This window comes from Colletotrichum chrysophilum (genome assembly GCF_026319265.1).
Source record: "Colletotrichum chrysophilum strain AFK26 chromosome Unknown scaffold_22, whole genome shotgun sequence".
NCBI lineage: Eukaryota > Fungi > Ascomycota > Sordariomycetes > Glomerellales > Glomerellaceae > Colletotrichum > Colletotrichum chrysophilum.
Genome location: NW_026517309.1, coordinates 454,483 through 472,036, shown reverse-complemented (window position 1 = coordinate 472,036; position 17,554 = coordinate 454,483). Strand labels below are relative to the sequence as shown.

At 57.9% G+C, this 17,554-nt stretch overlaps 10 protein-coding genes across 10 annotated transcripts; 5 read left to right on the top strand and 5 right to left on the bottom strand.

Moving 5' to 3' along the window:
• Positions 1-692: 692 nt before the first annotated feature.
• On the top strand, positions 693-1,574 carry COL26b_003907 (uncharacterized protein; the record flags this gene model as incomplete). The annotated part of the gene is made up of 2 exons (XM_053176792.1): positions 693-1,219; positions 1,268-1,574. 2 exons carry the CDS (start codon positions 693-695, stop codon positions 1,572-1,574), a joined length of 834 nt encoding a protein of 277 aa, XP_053039402.1.
• A 55-nt stretch (positions 1,575-1,629) lies between these two features.
• Positions 1,630-3,076, top strand: COL26b_003906 (uncharacterized protein; the record flags this gene model as incomplete). Its single annotated transcript, XM_053176791.1, has 2 exons — positions 1,630-1,911; positions 1,958-3,076. 2 exons carry the CDS (start codon positions 1,630-1,632, stop codon positions 3,074-3,076), a joined length of 1,401 nt encoding a protein of 466 aa, XP_053039401.1.
• Positions 3,077-3,492: 416 nt separating this feature from the next.
• On the bottom strand, positions 3,493-4,895 carry COL26b_003905 (uncharacterized protein; the record flags this gene model as incomplete). Its single annotated transcript, XM_053176790.1, has 4 exons — positions 3,493-3,631; positions 3,883-4,187; positions 4,238-4,268; positions 4,432-4,895. The coding sequence occupies 4 exons, from the start codon at positions 4,893-4,895 to the stop codon at positions 3,493-3,495; spliced, it is 939 nt and encodes a 312-aa protein (XP_053039400.1).
• A 948-nt stretch (positions 4,896-5,843) lies between these two features.
• On the bottom strand, positions 5,844-6,470 carry COL26b_003904 (uncharacterized protein; the record flags this gene model as incomplete). Its single annotated transcript, XM_053176789.1, has 2 exons — positions 5,844-6,172; positions 6,263-6,470. 2 exons carry the CDS (start codon positions 6,468-6,470, stop codon positions 5,844-5,846), a joined length of 537 nt encoding a protein of 178 aa, XP_053039399.1.
• Positions 6,471-8,013: 1,543 nt separating this feature from the next.
• On the bottom strand, positions 8,014-8,885 carry COL26b_003903 (uncharacterized protein; the record flags this gene model as incomplete). Its single annotated transcript, XM_053176788.1, has 3 exons — positions 8,014-8,335; positions 8,399-8,725; positions 8,788-8,885. The coding sequence occupies 3 exons, from the start codon at positions 8,883-8,885 to the stop codon at positions 8,014-8,016; spliced, it is 747 nt and encodes a 248-aa protein (XP_053039398.1).
• Positions 8,886-9,283: 398 nt separating this feature from the next.
• On the top strand, positions 9,284-9,776 carry COL26b_003902 (uncharacterized protein; the record flags this gene model as incomplete). Its single annotated transcript, XM_053176787.1, has 3 exons — positions 9,284-9,376; positions 9,471-9,611; positions 9,702-9,776. 3 exons carry the CDS (start codon positions 9,284-9,286, stop codon positions 9,774-9,776), a joined length of 309 nt encoding a protein of 102 aa, XP_053039397.1.
• Positions 9,777-10,005: 229 nt separating this feature from the next.
• COL26b_003901 (uncharacterized protein) lies at positions 10,006-10,505 on the bottom strand (the record flags this gene model as incomplete). Its single annotated transcript, XM_053176786.1, has 2 exons — positions 10,006-10,095; positions 10,239-10,505. The coding sequence occupies 2 exons, from the start codon at positions 10,503-10,505 to the stop codon at positions 10,006-10,008; spliced, it is 357 nt and encodes a 118-aa protein (XP_053039396.1).
• A 666-nt stretch (positions 10,506-11,171) lies between these two features.
• Positions 11,172-12,981, bottom strand: COL26b_003900 (uncharacterized protein; the record flags this gene model as incomplete). The annotated part of the gene is made up of 2 exons (XM_053176785.1): positions 11,172-12,698; positions 12,763-12,981. 2 exons carry the CDS (start codon positions 12,979-12,981, stop codon positions 11,172-11,174), a joined length of 1,746 nt encoding a protein of 581 aa, XP_053039395.1.
• Positions 12,982-13,891: 910 nt separating this feature from the next.
• On the top strand, positions 13,892-14,690 carry RCF1 (Respiratory supercomplex factor 1, mitochondrial; the record flags this gene model as incomplete). Its single annotated transcript, XM_053176784.1, has 3 exons — positions 13,892-13,956; positions 14,025-14,095; positions 14,146-14,690. The coding sequence occupies 3 exons, from the start codon at positions 13,892-13,894 to the stop codon at positions 14,688-14,690; spliced, it is 681 nt and encodes a 226-aa protein (XP_053039394.1).
• A 736-nt stretch (positions 14,691-15,426) lies between these two features.
• Positions 15,427-17,327, top strand: RTC5 (Restriction of telomere capping protein 5; the record flags this gene model as incomplete). Its single annotated transcript, XM_053176783.1, has 2 exons — positions 15,427-15,492; positions 15,570-17,327. 2 exons carry the CDS (start codon positions 15,427-15,429, stop codon positions 17,325-17,327), a joined length of 1,824 nt encoding a protein of 607 aa, XP_053039393.1.
• Positions 17,328-17,554: the final 227 nt, after the last annotated feature.

Genomic DNA, 17,554 nt, shown 5'->3' with positions numbered 1-17,554 from the left:
GGCGCTGATTGTAAAAACTATTTTCTATGAGAGTGTTTGAGTGCATTTTTGATAAAAGTTAAGTCTCGGAAACGGCGGCGCCCAAAAGCAGCGGCCGGCGGGATGCATCCGTGGGATTCTCACAGTGAGACAACACGCTGCGTGGCCAGCGTCAGGTGGGTTAATAGCCGCCCTTTTTAAGGCAAAGCCCCTCACTCTCTCGCCCAGCCAAGGCATCCGTCCCAGTTGGCTGCCTGTCCTCCTCCACGAGTGTCATGCACCAGCACAACTCACCACTGCAGCATCTACACCATTGTAAGGGGTGACCCGGCACAGAGGGGCCAGGTCACGGGCGTGCCGATGCCGGTGGATAATCGCGATAACCTAAGCCAGTGGGGACGCTTAATCAGATGATCTGATAAGATCCTAAATTTCACGACTTTCCCACCCCCGAATCCTTCAGTACCATTTTCCCTCAACCCCTCGGAGCACCGAGCTGTCCCTCCCGAGGCACCTCACCTCGCCTTTTCTTTCCCACTTGCCGTGAGCCGCCCAGTCTTTGCGTCTGCGTCCCCTTGCAACTCGCTCCAGACATTTCCAACCAACCCCTCCAAAGGCATTTCGCATCATCACCATCGCCCAGCAGCAGCTCCCATATCACAGCGAGCCCCCGCCAACGGCCCGAGCGACCAGATGCGAAGCTCCCGACCGTGATGCGCGCACCGTGGTCATCGCCGTCCTCGGCGACCGGACGAGGCCCAGGACTCAATCTCACCGTCGTCGCCGCGACTGCGCTCCTCCTCGCCACCTCCGTCGCCGCCTCCACCGTATCCGTCGGCGGCCTCTGCTACGACGCCTGCGTCAACACCATCCGCCAGCCGCACTTCAACGACACCGCCCCGGCCAAGTCGAAGCTCCCGCAATCGTGCAAGAGCTTGCTGCACATCAAGTCGCTGTACCTCTGCACCCATCTGCATTGCGACGCGCCGCACCGGGATGCTGGACTGGGCATGCAGAACGCGACATGTCAGCAGTACATGAACGTGTCGCTGCCGCCGTTGGAGATTATCGGAGGGTACTCGGAGGAGGAGATCAAGGGGCTGAGGAGGCTGACGAAGGAGGAGGGCACGGCGGAGACGGTCCTGGGAGAGGTTGTGCTGCCCGCGGAGCCGTTTTACCAGATCTGGTATGATTCTTTGGAATCGGTAGAGTATACCTACAGTCGGCATTATCGATATGGGTATGTGCATCACCTCGAGCCGATGAAGCACCGCTGACAAGATCCCAGATTCTATGTTATTGTCTTCTGGGTCATTGTGTGCGCTTTCGGTCTGGCGACCCGTCTTGTCGGAGCCATCGCCAGTCTCCAGCGCCAGGAATGGAACTCGGAGAAGAAGCCCAACGCGCTGCACTGGGCTGCGCTCTGGCTCAAGCGGTACATCACCATCCCGGCAACCTTTGGCTATCGCTGCTCGCAGAACCTGGGGTGGTGCACAATACCCCCGCGCATCCAGAGCATCACCATCTTCGCCTTCATCGCCGTCAACACGTGGTACTGTTGCTACGGCTATTCCCTCCTCCCGGGGCACATGTAGTAGGTCCACCCTTTCAACATCTCAGTACTATACTTACTCAAGAAGCTGGCCGGATATGTCGAAGCAGATAGGCCGCTACGTCGCCGACCGAACCGGCATCATCTCCTTTGCCAACTTCCCCATCATCTGGCTGTTTGGCATGAGGAATAACCTGCTCATGTGGGTGACCGGCTGGGACTTTGGCACATATAACAACTTCCACCGCTGGGTTGCTCGCGTTGCGACAGTCCAGGCTGTCATCCACACCGCTGCCTACGTTATGCTTATTCTGAGTGAGGGTGGCTGGACATACTTCCTCTGGTGGTTCACGCAAATGTTCTGGTGGGCCGGCTGGTTTGTAAGTACCCCCGCATCATCAACTCGTCCATCACTAACCCCCACAGGCAACCTTCGGCATGGTCTTCCTCCTCGTCGCCTCCGTCTTCTGGATGCGCCGCAAGCAGTACGAGCTCTTCCTCGTCCTCCACATCCTCCTCTCCATCCTCACCCTCGTCACCATGCTCGGCCACGTCTCCATCTTCAACCACCAGTTCGACATGCTCTTCTGGATCCCCTTCTACATCTGGGTCGCCGACCGCCTCCTCCGCATGTCCCGCACCCTCGCCTTCAACCTCAGGTTCTGGAACACCTTCGCCCTCGCAACCTACGACGCCACCTCCAACATCGTCCGCCTCAGCATCCCCTACCCCACCTCCTTCTACGAGCCCAAGCCCGGCACCTACTACTACCTCCACGTCCTCTCCGACAAGCGCGCCTGGGAGAGCCACCCCTTCACCATGGCCTGCACCACCCTCAACACCCACCACACCCGCAAGTTCTCCTCCGAACAGACCCCGCTCCTCGTCGCCTCCGACGACAACCCCGTCGAGCCCATGTCCGAGGTCGACCTGCACCCCCGCACCGGCACCCCCTCCATGACCTTCCTCATCCGCCCCTACGACAGCTTCACCGCCCGTCTCCGCGAGGCCGCCGCCGCCCCCTGGCCGCGCCCTGCCCGTCTCCGCGTCTTCGTCGAGGGCCCCTACGGCCACACCCAGCCCTTCTCCCAGTTCGACGACCTGCTCTTCGTCGTCGGCGGCAGCGGCGTCGTCGTCCCCCTAGCGCACCTCCAGCACCTCTGCCGCGCCGCCTCCCGCGCCCGCTCCGTCAAGATTGTCTGGGCCGTTCGCGAGCTGAGCTTCGCCGCCGACGTCCTCCGCCAGGACTTCGAGGACGCGCTGGACAGCGGCAAGTTGGCCGTGGATATCTACGTCACGCAGACGAGCCTCGCGACGAACGCCGTGCGGCCCGACGACTGGCCCGAGCACGTCAGGTTGATGTACGGACGCCCGGATGTGAGGGAGGAGGTGCAGGACGCCGCGACCGCGGCCGAGAAGAGCCGGCTTGCGGTCGTGGCGTGCGGGCCAAACGTCATGGCTGACGACGCGAGGAAGAGTGTCGTTGAGATGCTTGGACGGGGGTATTCCAGGATCGAGTACTTTCAGGAGAGCTTCAATTGGTAAGAGATGAGAATTAGATGATTAGACGGATAGCCAAGTCTTTTGGATCAGCGATGTTTTTTTAGCATAACCCTGGCGTTGGGCGGTTTGGTTACGGATACCATGATATTTATACACAATCTTACAACTAGATTATGAATTATCTCAACCATTTATGGTCATAATTCTCCCTAGACCTTTCGCCATGTCGTTATCCTTGTGGTCGTCCTCGTCGTCCACAATCACGATGTGGTCGAGCAACCAGACCTACCTGTCCGAATATTTGAACCTCTCAGCTTGGCGTCGGAACAACTAGCCCACCTCTGGACCTCCCACATCAATACTGATTCAAGAACGACAACCTACCCCACGCAGACAAGCTCTCGGGCAACGCTCCACGTCAATACCAAGTGCTCCTGTTGGTTGAATTCGCACAGGACTTATCCGGACACCATTTCACATGGCGCCACTCCTCCGTTTGCTGGTACGTTGACGGATCCATCGTCCTCAGCCAGTAACTCGAGGGCCTCCGTCTGTTGACATGCCCGTTTTCGTCCGTCGAGATCCTGGAGGTGGCGCCTATCGAGAACAGAGAGCCGCGCAAGTAGATGCTTCTGCCGTCTGACGTCCACTCGTAATGGTACAGGCAATGCCGACACACCTTGGAGTGGCACAGCATGCTCGCATAACCCGGCGATATCGGAAACCTGCCCACGCGCCTTTCGTCGGCCGTGTTCTTGGCTGCACAGCAAAGACACAACCATTCGTCTCTCTCGTCGCTCTTGTGGTACTCCAGCGACAAGGCCGACGGCTGTCTGAAGCAGACACACCGGTGCCAGTAAAACACCTTCATCAGCTTCTCCAAATCGAATGAGACGTGCGGGCACAGCAATCCCTCATGCCGCTGGTCGAATCGCTTGAGCGCTCTACGCATCACCTCCTTGGTGAGGATCTCCCCGCTCGACAAAGTGTGAACAGGCGCCTTCCATCCAAGCCTCAACTTTCCTGCGGCATCCCCCGTCCGCGAGGGTTCATAGGTGACTTCAGGGGCCTCGCCGTGTCGCCCGAACGCATCGGCGCACTCCCGGCAACGCACAACAGACCTCTTTCTGCTGGACTCTACGCCAATCCAGCCCTGGACACGTGGCCAAGAAAGCAGGGTATGCGGGCAGATCCGCAGCATACCTTCCCATCCGATGCAGATTCGATCTCGACGCTGTCGTTCAGCGGGGGAGAACCAGCTTGGATGGTGGGAGCACTTGCAAGCGGCGCATGCAACGTACCAGTCCCCCCGGGTGTAGAGCGGGTAGATGCCCTGCCTTTCCTGACTTCTACCAGCCAAACACCGCGCACAAAACGTCCGCCGTCGCAAAGCGTACCGGAGGCCATCCCGCTCCTCCACCCGCAGCCCATCCAAGTTGAACTCGGCCCCCGGGATGAAATGCGGACCAGGCGCCGTCTTGCCCCTGAGCCTCCGATAGGCGCGAAGCAGCCGGTGCACGCTCGGCTCCGCCGTCTTCGGGTCGATCACCGCGGTTTGCTGGTGGTACTCTGAAAACGCGGCGTAGCGGAAGAGCGCCGCGAAGAGGTGCGACACCTGCCGGACGAGGTAGAGGTCCGGCGGCGGGAGGCACTCCATGATCTCCAGCAGCAGCTCGTTGGGGAGGCGGAGCAAGGGGTTGGACGAGTAGTTCTCCAGCCGGCGGGTTTGCCATGCTGTGTCGTAGCCGGTGGGGATACTGGGGGGGCTGTGGGGGACGAGATCGCGACGGAAGCGGATGGTCGGGGAGGGGTCGGGGGTGGTTCCTTGGAGCTTGGCGAGGAGGCGGCGCATCGTCTTCATCGTCTTCTGTTTTGAAGGGTTGATGGGTAAGTGTTTTGGATATAGGAAAATATAAGCGGTTGAAGAACACACCTGAAGGCATTTGAGAACCCCTGTCGACTATCACTTTGTATCACATGGCTGAACAACCCGTTGGTTTCCATGTGAGCGGCCCTGCCGGTAAACTTTGTCCGCCGCCTCGTGATGGTCGAGAGAGGTTCTCAAATTCCTGTCAAGCTCTGATGCACCTCACTCAGCTTGACGTTGACCCCATCGATACCTGGCAGGGCTATGGAACCCTCGTTGCAGGCACCATCACGCCCCAGGACAGCGAGCTCGGCTACACTGGCGCTGCTCCGGATGTCACTCTCGACGCCTATTAGGGGTCTAGTGTTTGGCGTATGGCAGTCAGAACAACAGGAATTACGTCCCCGGCGACGGCGTACGCCTTCGTAGACTGTTCTCTGCTGGTGAACCTTATTCTTGTAGGGGTCGACTTCACCTACGTCTATGTTTTCGTTGTTGCTAATGTCGAATCTGTCATCGTGGCGGTGGTCGTCGTCCCTCATCATCGTCTGAAACCGATCCCCCCACATATAAAACCTTACAGCAATGCTATCGACTGGATGGTGCAAAGACCCTGCGTTGTATCGACGATCCATCGCGTTGGAGCCGACGTTCGATCTAACGTGCCAACAAGTCAACAATCCGACGAGGAACCTGAAGTGATTCATAGCTGTGTCTCATGCCAGATGGGCCAATAAGCTCTTCTTCGAATTATTATACTTGAATTCTTGTAGGTAAGTGCGTGCCCCAACGACTCCATCCAGTCGCCTGTGGTTGCCCCAATCCATCGGGTATCCCATATCCTTAAACCATGTCCATGAACAAAAAGAAAGCCGAGCAGCACCCTCCCTCGTCGCCAACTTTCAGACCCCCTCATTTTATCGTACATGTTTACCATCCCGCTTAGTTGTGCGGCTGCTGCGGCGGCATGTGCATGCCCTCCTTCTGCGGCTGGTACCCCTGGACGATGGGCCCCGTAGACAGGCGCGCCTTGACCTCGTTGTCCTGCTGGATGAGCGCGCAGCAGCAGCACCAGTAGCTCACACAGCAATCGCTCGCGCCAGAGCCCTTGATGCCGAAGCGCTCACGGATCTCGCCGCGCTTCATGAGCGCGTAGATCCACCCGCAACCGGTGAAGCATTGGATAGCACCGTAGAGCAGGCAGTCCGTATTGATGGCCTCGTACGTCTGCATCGTGGGGTCGCGCATGCGCTCTGTGGTCTTGCCAATGACTGTGGGATGGTGTTAGTCATAGTTGATCAACGATGAAAAGAGCCGTCGTCGACGAGAGGCGCGCGTCAGCAGATGTGAGGGAGACGTACGGATGCATGGTAGCCAGTAGGCCAAGCAGCAGCTGTCAATGGGCGAGCAGCTGCACAAGCTGGCCTGCCATTCCTGGTTCTGGACGGCGGCGCCCTGGGTATACTCCTGTTGGATGGGCTGCTGCTGGGGCTGGCCCTCGTATGGATTCGGCTGCATTTGCTGTTGCTGCTGGTATTGCTGTTGCTGCTGTTGTTGCTGGTAATCCATAATGGCGTTGATCTAGGAGCTTTGAAATCTATAACGATGATAACCTGAGCAGCGTATAGGAAAGGCGAGCGAAGTGTTGTAATGATGCAGACGGCAGGAAAATGAAGTCGTTCAGACGGATTGGGAACGAGATGCAAGGGGGGGACACGTTGATATATGAATCGGCCCCCGGAGGTAGCTGCGTTTGAAAACGGAAAGGAACTAATTAAGTAAATCAGCCAAGGAGGAATGAACTGAGACAATCATGTGGGAAAGACCAACCAGACGGATGCAGAAGGGGGAGGGGAAATAAACAGTCGGGCAACGCCTGCGTGAAGCTCGAGAAATGGACCGGAAGCGGTTTAACGTCACACCAAGCTTCTCACCCCGGCCAGCAGCTGAGCCGGAGGGTTAATGAAAAGACTCAGCCAACCTTTTTACCTCAACACCAAAGGTCCGCACTAAACCGTTAGATGGCGCCCCAATCGGCGTCTGGAGAGACGGGGCTCGTGGTGGCATGTTTGCCGGCCGCTTCGTCTCATGCCATATATCGATGCCTGAATCCTTCCTGTCGGACCCATATGGCGCTCTCGTGGTGCCGAACCAGATCGGCGGAGAGGAGAGCTGCGATCAGACCCTTCACTGTACACAGCTGGGAATTGGAGTCTGCCTGACGAGCCCGCCCCTGTGGCTTTCTACCCATTTTGCTGTGATCATAGGCAACATGGGTGGAAGACGTGGGAGGCAGCAGCCGGAGGGGCGCCGCTAGGAAGCGATGGCGTCCTAAGGCTGAGCTTGGAGGGCTGTGTAGCTGGGGACGCTGATGCAGGGGTGGAAGTGAAAGCCCTTCCCTTTCTTTTTTCGTCATTTGCAGATTTTCAGCAAGTCAGCCCAACACTGGCTTGAGTAATTATCTGGGGTGAGGAGCTGGCATGTGGTGAGATGAGTCTTGTGTAACACGATCCAGAGCATCGTCCCCTTTCGGGTTGAGAGCATCGGCTGCCGTTTGACCTTGTCTTGAAGTGAAGAAACACCCTGAACTCAACAGCAGGAGTCTTCAAGGGAATAAACTCTCGGCAGGCAGGATTCCCGGAGTTCGTCGCCTTACTCCAAGTGGATGCTTCCTCGACAGCGCTTACTGTGATCGTCGCCGTCAGAGCAAGTCGGGTCCTGCCAAGTGGGCGTGAGGTGGAATGAAGGAATGTTCAGCCGTGGAAGCGAGAGGTGAGGTACTTTTTAGGCTCAGCTTCCCTGCCGCCGCCCACGGCATGTCCACCTGCAGGGCGGGCAAAGCAAATAAAAGCCCACTGTTAATTGCCCGCCGTGTGGCACTTGGGACTTGGCCTGCTCGAGCTTATTCCTGGCCCATGCAGGCAGTTGTATGTTCCTTCTCAGCCTCAGCTGGCTGGCTGTATGTAACCTCAACCCACCATCATTGCCCCAAATCAACGAGCGAATCTGCAGGACCAGACTAGTTCGTCTATCGATTCCGAATTCGAATATTCGCTGTATCTTGGTATCTCATGAAGTTCCCTAATCGGGTGAAGAAAGCAGAGAACGTGCATCATGAATCATTCCTCTTGGATTTCTTCACCCCATCAACCACCTCGGCCTCAACATCCCCACCACCATCTTGCGAATCAACCTGTCCGCCCTCGCGGCGCTGAATCTTTCGGCTCATAATCACATAGTCCGGCACAAACACCTTGCCGAATCGCAACTTCCTCTCGACCGGCGACGTCGCGTCCCTCTCGAAGCCAAGCTTCTCGTAGAACCCCCGCGCCGCCTTGTTGGCCACGAAGCACGTCAGCATCACCTTTTCCACGATGGGTATGCTCTCCGCAACGGAGACGAGGTAGTCCATCAGCTTGCGGCCCATTCCCGTGCTACATCGCCGTCAGCAGGTTTCATGCATCACGAGCCAAACACCATAAAAAAGCAGAACTTACCCCCGCAGCTCCTCCAACAAGTGAATCTCATAACAATACACCACCGCCTCGCCCTCCTCAAACGTCGGCATCAGACTCGTGAACCCACACAACCTCTCGCTGTCACCCTCCTTGACGAGCACGTACCGCAGCTCCGGGCTCCGCATCTCCTTGATCTTCGCCGCCGGCTTCCACCCCCACGATGACGCGCGGTAGTCCGCGCCGCTGGTGTATTCCACCATGTCGAAGCACGCCTGCATCTCGTCGACCGACATCTTGGCCGGCGACTTGAGCGCGAGGGTGTACGTCTTCTTGGTCGCGGGGTGCGTCCATGATGTCCGGTCTGCGCTGTTGTGTTATTGAATGGTAAGCATCGTCCATGGCTGTGATGCGTGAGGTGCCGTACGAACCTGGGTTGCTGCAGATGGTCTCTGATGAAGTCCTCGTCCCTCTTGCGGTTCGCGGACTCGATGGGGTTTGTAGGCGCCCTCCGCCGCTTGACGGGCATATTGAGCTTCTGAACACCAACAGACCACAGAAGGTAAGGCGATGGGAAAAAAGACAAATTCATACAAAACTCCCAGAACAATATTCTCCCTGCCAAAGATAAAGGATCCGTGACCTTATTCAGGTCCTCCCCTTTCGCATCGTTGTGAATCCCAGAATCCCAACCCGCTGAACGCGCCCCGACGCGTCCACTAAAGCATGCATCACCCCCCCGGGCCGCGGGGCACTTCGATCCCCCGGGGGGCACACTCCCGAAGTTTCCCCGTCCTGACCTCATCCACCCAAAAAGTTTCCAGTCATTCACCATTGGCTCACCTTGAGAAGCCAAGCTAGAGGCTCACTTTGAGACCATCATCATAAAAAGGCTTCAGATGTAGTCGCCCTTCCACCGCGGCACAAATGCCCCCCTTCGCCCCCTTGTGGATCGCTATCCGCAGCTACTCCAATGGCCCGGCCAAGTCGCGCTTCGGGAAGACGCTGAGTCTGGATCATGTATGTTACCACCCATCTCATATATGCATGCCATATATTAGCCCATAGCTGCCAACAATGACAATGAAGGCATGGATTTTGACACGGTATACAGTTCCTCCAGCGCTCCCGCGTCCTATCTCTCTACCGCGAAATCCTGCGCGGCACACAACGCATCGCGGACCCGACCACCCGCGCCGAATCCCGCCGCTACGCCCGTGATGAGTTTGAGCGTCACAGAGATGTGACGGATATTGTACGCCCACCTTGATCTCTGTTTCTCTCTGCGTCTCCGTCTCTATCTGTCATCTCTGACAAGCACATTCAAACACTAACCCCAACCCAGAACCACATCCGCTACCTCATCTCAACCGGCAAAACAGAGTTCCAGGGCATGGAGCGATACATTGACGGAATGTAGAGTTTAGTTGTTGCGTTTTTTGTAATATCCCGATCTGTATAATACAACAGGCCTCTGCCTCAATGCGTCTATTCTCCGTGACGGTCGCTTCTTCTTCCCTCTCATCGCATGACCCCAAACTCGTGAAGTAAAGAGGCTACGTCGGAGCCTCGTCTATGCAGCAACACGTCCTCGCACCAATCTGCCTCCGTAGTGTACACGATCATCCCCAAACCCCGCCCTCGTTCGACTACGACTGGCGCTGCTTGTGTCTCGGGTTCGCCTTGCAGATGACGTAGAGGTATCCGTTGTGTCGCTTGCCGGCCTTGCGGCGGACGATCTGTGAAGAAACATCCCGTTAGCCCCAGAAACTGACCCTTCTCCCGCCTCCATCTTGACCCCGTCTCCTCCTTCCAACAAATCACGCCACCTCTCCTCCTCCCCTCTCCCCTCTCCCAACTTCAGAAAAGAAAAAGAGCTCACCTTGCAGTGCTCACACCTCTTCTTCACCGAAGAATGTACCTTCATCCCCCTCGTCTGCTGCGCCACCGCGCCCGCAACAGCAGCAGCGCCGCTCTTCTTCGCAAACAGCGCCCCCGTCTTGGCCATCGGCTGCCTCGTCATAATCACCGTCGACATGTTGGCGCGCATGGAGCGAGCAACAGCGAGCTTCGCGGCGGCGGCGGCGCAGCATTGCGGGCGGGCGGTCGCGAGGGACAGCGCCCTGAATGAGGCGGCGAGGGAGGCCATTCTGTGTTAAGGTGCGCTTGGTGATTGCGGCTCGTGGTTTCGGAGTCAACTGCGGGCTGCGGCAGACGACGGGACGGCGGGATCGTGGTCGGTTGGGAGGCTCCGCTGGCGACGACGACGACGACGAAGTTGCATGACCTGGATGGCTTCGACATCGCGGGAGCTTTTTTGGGTGTGTCACGTGAGTGGGTGTCTGTGCGCTTATCGCGTGTTGGTTCTTATCGCGATATGCGACATCGGATGAAAAAGTTGGATTGTGACGGACGACAGATGACGGGTTCACGTTGAATTTGGGCATTGCGACATGATTTGGTCGTAAACAAGCAAGATTTTCTGAGTATCGGTCCCTCTTACGAGTAGGGCGACTTTGTAACCACTTCGTGCAAGAAATCGGTCGTCCGTCATCTCGGGAAACTGCATACAATACTGTCGGAACTGGTGGGGCATCCGCCATCGACGAATAGGACATATTTAGAAAGATCACTGGGACTCATTCCATATGCTTAAAAATTGAACACTTTTCTCTATAATGATGCTCTTCCTTTTGTCCAATGTCTACCTTTTTGGACCCCCAACTCGCCTCAATCAAAAACTCCCGACGCCGAACCGGATCATGTACCAGAAGCAAATGTCTATGAACAGAATAATTCGGAGGTTTACCTCCCTTCAGCTTCGGAGGAAAGTCTTGAAAACGCCCGACTGGCTGCAGTCCTCCCACGGGTATCCAATCTCGGTCAGGAACGTCTCGAGATCCGCGACCTCGTCGTCGGGGCAGACGATGCCCGCGAGCACCTTGGCCACGTCGCCGCCGTAGTTTCTGTAGTTGAACAGGCTGATGTTGAACTTGGGGCGCAGCGTGCGCAGGAACTTCTCGAGCGCGCCGGGGCGCTCAGGGAAGTTGAACATGTAGAGCCGCTCGTGCGGCACGTTGGAGCGCCCGCCGACGAGGTAGCGGATGTGGCTCTTGGCGAGCTCGTCGCCCGAGAGGTCCGTCACGGCCATGTCGCTCGCGCGCAGCCGCTCGAGGAGCGTCTGCAGCTCCTGCGTGCGCTGCGACGCCGGCGCCGTGAGCGAGATGCCGATGAGCACGTTGGCGACCTCCTCGGTCGCGTAGCGGTACGAGAACTCGGTCACCGAGTGCGGCATGATGGTGTTGATGAGGTTGGCGAAGGCGCCGGGGCGTTCGGGGATGCTGACGGCGAGGAGCGCCTCCTTGCCCTCGCCGAGCGTCGCGCGCTCCGCAACGAAGCGCAGGCGGTCGAAGTTCATGTTGGCGCCCGAGGTGACGGCGACCATGGTGCGCTTGCGGTCGCTCGGGTGCTGGGCGGTGTACTTCTTGAGGCCGGCGATGGAGAGCGCGCCGGCGGGCTCGAGGCCTGCGCGGGTGTCGTCGTACATGTCCTTGATGGCGGCGCAGACCTCGTCGGTGGTGACCTGGACGACCTCGTCGACGACGTCCTTGCAGATGCGGAACGTCTCCTCGCCGACGGTCTTGACGGCGGCACCGTCGGCGAAGAGGCCGACGTTGTCGAGGACGACGCGCTCGCCCTTGGCGAGGGACTGGACGAGGGCGTTGGCGTCGTAGGTCTCGACGCCGATGATCTTGACGTGGGGGGCCATGCGCTTGACGTAGACGCCGATGCCGGAGATGAGGCCGCCGCCGCCGACGCAGCAGAAGATGGCGTCGAGCTTGGACATGTTGATCTGACCGAAGAGCTCCATGCCGATGGTGCCCTGGCCGGCGATGACATAGGGGTCGTCGAAGGGGGGGATGTTGATGAGGCCGTCCTGGGCGGCGCGGCGGGCGCACTCCTCCTTGGCGGCGTCGAAGTCGGCGCCGTGCAGGACGACGTGGCCGCCGAGCCGGGCGACGTTGAGGTGCTTGATGCTCGGGGTGGCCTCGGGCATGACGATGGTGGCCGGGATCTTGAGCTTGCGGGCCGAGTAGGCGACGCCCTGGGCGTGGTTGCCGGCGGAGCAGCAGACGACGCCCTTCCAGCTAACGGCGGGGTCGAGGTGGGCCATCTTGTTGTAGGCGCCGCGCAGCTTGAAGCTGAAGACGGGCTGCTGGTCCTCGCGCTTGAGGAGGACATTGCACTCGAGGCGGTTCGAGAGGTTGACGGCGGGCTGGAGGGGGGTGACCTTGCAGGCTTCGTAGACGCGGGAGGTTGCGGCGGCGATGAGTCGGAGGTACTGTGAAGGGATCGTGTCAGCTTATTTCCTGTCAGCCATTGAGGGCCGCAAAGAGGTTTCTCACGTCTGGGTTGCCATCAGGGAGCAGGTAGTCCTCCGGGACGACGGTCTTGATGCGGTTGCGCTTCTCCTCAGGCGGCGTGGACGGGTTGGCGCTGTACTCGGTCAGGGACATGCCGCTGGGCTGCGGGGTGCGAGGCCGGGGCGCGTGGTCGCCATTGACGCCGTTGAGGGTGCCGTTGGTCATGACGGCGACGACGGGGGGTTCGGTCGACTCGGACATGGTAATGAGGAGGATTGTTGCAGGATGAACGAGAGGACGGGACTGAGTCGGCGACGACAACAATCGTGGCCGGGAGGCTTCAACTAAAAGAAATGGCCTGGGCGAAGAGTCACCGACAGCGATGGCCTGGATTAAACTGGAAATTTGTTCATAGTGGGGCACACATCGGAGCTCAATTCGGTGTCGCGGGGTAGAAATCGGACGGTTTTTGCGGTGAGGTGCGCTATTGGCGGCGCTGGGATTGGCTGGAGGACCCCTGTTCGTGCTGCGGTGCCAGCAGGCCGGCTGCCGTTCCCCTGCGTTTGGCTGGGTCTCTGGGCGACATCGGTTGGTTTGCGTCTCCAAATTGAGTTTGTCCAACCTCTTGAATTGTGACTCAGGATGAATTGGTAGTTGTTACTAAGGAAATGGTTAGTAACTGATGTGGAATATGTTCAAGAGAGTGCAATTGAGTTGATTGCTGAAGTGACGCTGAGCAATTGGTCATTGAGATGGATCGTGAAATCCACTATTAGAGACTCACTCAATGAATAGGTTGCGATGATTGCCAGAGTTCCACTGTGACCTCAACTCTGAATGCTTGGTCCGTGCGGCAGTTACCATTCGTGTTGCCTGAGGTTTCGGCGCAGATGTCTTGATTAAGAGGTGGAAGGCACAATTGCTTGGTTACCTAAGCCGCCTGAAGTGCCGGGATTTGCCGCAAATGTGCTCAAGGGTCGAGCTCCGGCGGCGCGTCCAGCCAACTGCCCGCCAGACCCCGAAAATCAAAGGGCCCGAGAGTCCATTTCATCATCGAAGTTCGCCGACCACTGCAAATCGCATGACTGCGCTGCCGACTCTGCGATCGCAAATAGTCAACAATCACCACCCCGGCACAACGAGTTGAACACCCAATCGCACTCTCGCAAACATGCCCGGCGACGACAGACTTCCAGTCATGGACAGGCAGATGCCCTCGTCCTTTGACGAGAACAAGTGAGCTGCACGCGAGCAGGGACCACAGCTCAGACCCAAGTCTTGCTAACCGTCGACCCCGCCAACAGTGACTTCTACGATGAGCGCATCATGCACAAGGTCTTCCGCAAGCTGAAGGAAGAGCCCCTCATTCCTCTCGGTACGTCCTCTTCTCTTTGCTCCTTTCAATCGCAGTCTAACAACCACCAGGTTGCGGTCTGACCGTCTACGCCTTCTACGCCGCCTGGCGCGCAACCCGCCGCGGCGATGCCGTCCAAGCCAACAAGATGTTCCGCGCCCGTGTCGCCGCCCAAGGCTTCACCGTTCTCGCCATGATTGCCGGCAGCATGTACTACAACAAGGACCGCGAGCGCACCGCCGAGCTGCGCAAGATCAAGGAGGCCAAGGACGCCGAGGAGAAGAGGCAGCGCTGGATCCGCGAGCTCGAGGCCCGCGACGAGGAGGAGAAGGCCCTCAAGAGCCTGATGCAGCAGCGCCGCGCCAAGGCGGAGGCGAGGAGTGCCGGCGGTGCTGCTGCGGAAGAGACGGAAAAGAAGGCGAGCGGCGGCGGTGTTTTGGGTGCGATTGGCCTGTCGGGCTGGAGCAAGCCTGCCGAGGGTGCGGCGCCGGAGGCACCGGCCACGGCCGAGGGGCAGAAGGACAAGAAGGAGAACCCCAAGAGCTCACTTGGTGTTATTGGCGAGCTCTACGGACGGAAGCCGTCGGATGGATCGTCGGATGAGCCCAAGAAATGAGGAAAGAGACGATTTGTTGTTGCATCGACTTACGGCTGCGTTGTATAGTATTGGCATGGCATTGGCATCGAGGACGGACCTTGACGTCTCATTGAAGACTCCCCTCCGTCGTACATAAAAGCACTGGGCAATAATAGGCGGCGCAATTGGTTTGAATAGATCATCTGATTTGGATGAAGCCGGTGAAATGGTGCAGGTTTGCATGGTCAGCTTGGCTGCAGAGTCACTTGACGCACGCTCTTGGGTTCTCGTTATCTAACAAACTTCAAATTGGTCATCGAGTTACATAAATGACTAACAGCAATGTCTTGTTACCCTGCGAAGTTCCAGGTGGTCTGAGGTCTCGATGATTTTATGCGTGAACATGCTCTGGGCGGGAGATCATCACATGTGGAGGGGCAGGGGAGCTCGGGCCAGTGACGTTGCGGGGCGCTTCGCCCACTCGCCGCAGTGGCTTGACCCCCTGGCCTCCAGACTGTCACCCCCAAGACATGACGCGCTGGGCGCCTGGGGGATGGAAGGGGGGTCCTGATCTGACACCTGCAGCTGAGCTCTGGGCGCTGGGTTTCCCATTATTATGCAATCGTTCGCTGCTCATGCACCCCAGGCCTCCGCCATTCATCTACGTCCATCTTCCCCAGAACATGGCCATGGCCGTCGATGACTGCTACACGGCCTGCTACACTACTGCAACTACCTTCACTGATGCTTATTGATACCCCATTACGAGCACATCATGGGCCAAGCACTGTCGGACGAGAATCCGCGGCAGCTGTCGCACGAGGAGCTCACCCGTGAACTGGTAAGTCGCCGTCTCTGTGCCCCTCCAGCCCACCTTGAAGCATCGTAGAGACGGCTGCTGATCATGACCACCAACAGGCCAGCCGCTTCGCCGAGAAGTGCTTCACCAACCTCGAGCTCTACTCCTTCAAGGATGTCTTCAAGAGCCTAGCAGATACCCAGAGCGACATCCACTACCTAAAAGAAGACACTATCGCCCGCTTCCTCGAGATACCCGACATCCTCCATGTCTCGCCCGTCATATTCCAGATGGTGTCCTACATGGGCGCTTTTCCCTTCCTCCAGGACGCCCCCGCCGTCCTCGGCCTCGAACAAATGATCATGGTGGTCGTCATCATGACGGCGAGGTACAAAAAGGTCTTGGCAAAGGGCGCCCAAGACCGGGCGAAGCTTCTGTTCAAGAGTCTTGCCGTGTACGACCGGAAAGCCTCGATTGCTGTAGTCGACGAATCAAAAGAGAAGGTCAAGGACGCTGAAGTTGAGGTCAAGGACGAACCGGCCAGGAGTCACGTAGCTGGCTTCGCCGTCGACGAGCCTGTGGAAGAAGAAGAGGACGAAGATGACGACCTCGAGATAGCTGCTTTCGAGCTGCTCGATATCAACGATGCGGTCCGACAAGGCGATGCCCCAACGGTCCAAGGAGCCATGATACCAGCCGATAACTTCCGCAAGCTCCTCATGCTGCTCATTCTCATAGCTCCTCTGAGTCCTCAGGAGAGGCTGTCAATGTTTGCGACCCGCGTTGTTGGCGATGAGCTCGAAAGCCTCCGCTCGACCGCAGAGAACATTCTTGCCGCATTTTTGAACGTCGAAAAAGCACCTGGAATCAAGTTTAGCCAGTTCAACCGCGTGATACCCGTTTGCTTTCCGTATCTCTTCAACGGCTTCAACCCCTTATTCGAGCACTTTCTCTTCTCCAAGAACCTCGACTTTTCAAAACACAAGGGCGACGACCCGGCAGCAGAGAAACAGCCCGAAGAGTTCGTACAGCCTTTGCTCCAGGACAGCTCAGACATCATGAACCTGAACGTCCTTTCGCAACTCTCCTTTTTCATCCCGGGTTCGGACCTCTTCCGTCGATTGAGGCTCCTGTACTCCGGCAATGACGCGGGCTTCTCCATGGGCAGCTTCGAAACCAAGGTGTTCAATTGGAGAGCACCCACAATCCTACTCGTCCGTGGCAGCCGCATCAACGATGAACCTCAGGGTGGCCAGGAAGCAACGTTTGCGGCGTCAATCCCCCCGCGCCGCTTCCCTCATGGCAGCAAAGGAGAGCGTCTCACCTTCGGTGTGTACCTCAGCACACCTTGGAAGCATACTTCAAAGGAATGCTTCGGCGAGAGGGATACGGTGCTATTTCAATTGGAACCTATCCATGACGTCTTCCCAGCGTCGAAATACAACTCAGACTACGTCTCTTTCACGAAGCAGCCAGCCAACCGGCCCATGCTGGGAGTCGGATGTCCCCACCCAAGATCGACACAGGCACACCGACGAAACACAATGATGTCCCTCGGCTCGGTATCCCTTTTGTTAGACGATTCTTTTGAGTACGGCGTGTTTACACATGACTGGACGGCAGGCGGCGGCGCGTTCCAGACTAGCGTGACCCGCAAATTTGACTTCCAGGACAGATTTGAGATCGAGAGCCTCGAGGTCTGGGGATGCGGCGGGGACGAGGAGGCCAAGGCCCAGGCAGAGCGATGGGCGTGGGAGGCTCGGGAAGCGGAGGCGCGGAGGAAGATCAACCTCGGATCGGGTGACATCGCCGCTGATCGCGCGTTGTTGGAGATGGCTGGGCTTGTTGGGCAAAACCGCAGCGGCGGCTCTGCATAGTAAGTCGGCACCCTTGTGGACGAAAGCTTACGAGAACGGTGCGAGACGGTATTGATACCGCATTGAGGCGCACCATTGGGTACGATGTTTTGGGATAGGGCGTCATTAAACTCATAGGACCAGGATACATAAATAGACGTTTTTTTACCGCAACTACGGATACCAGCGCCACTGCGCCAGTATTCTTCGCCCCGTGTAAACCAAAACACGGCGAGCCGTCTCTCGGC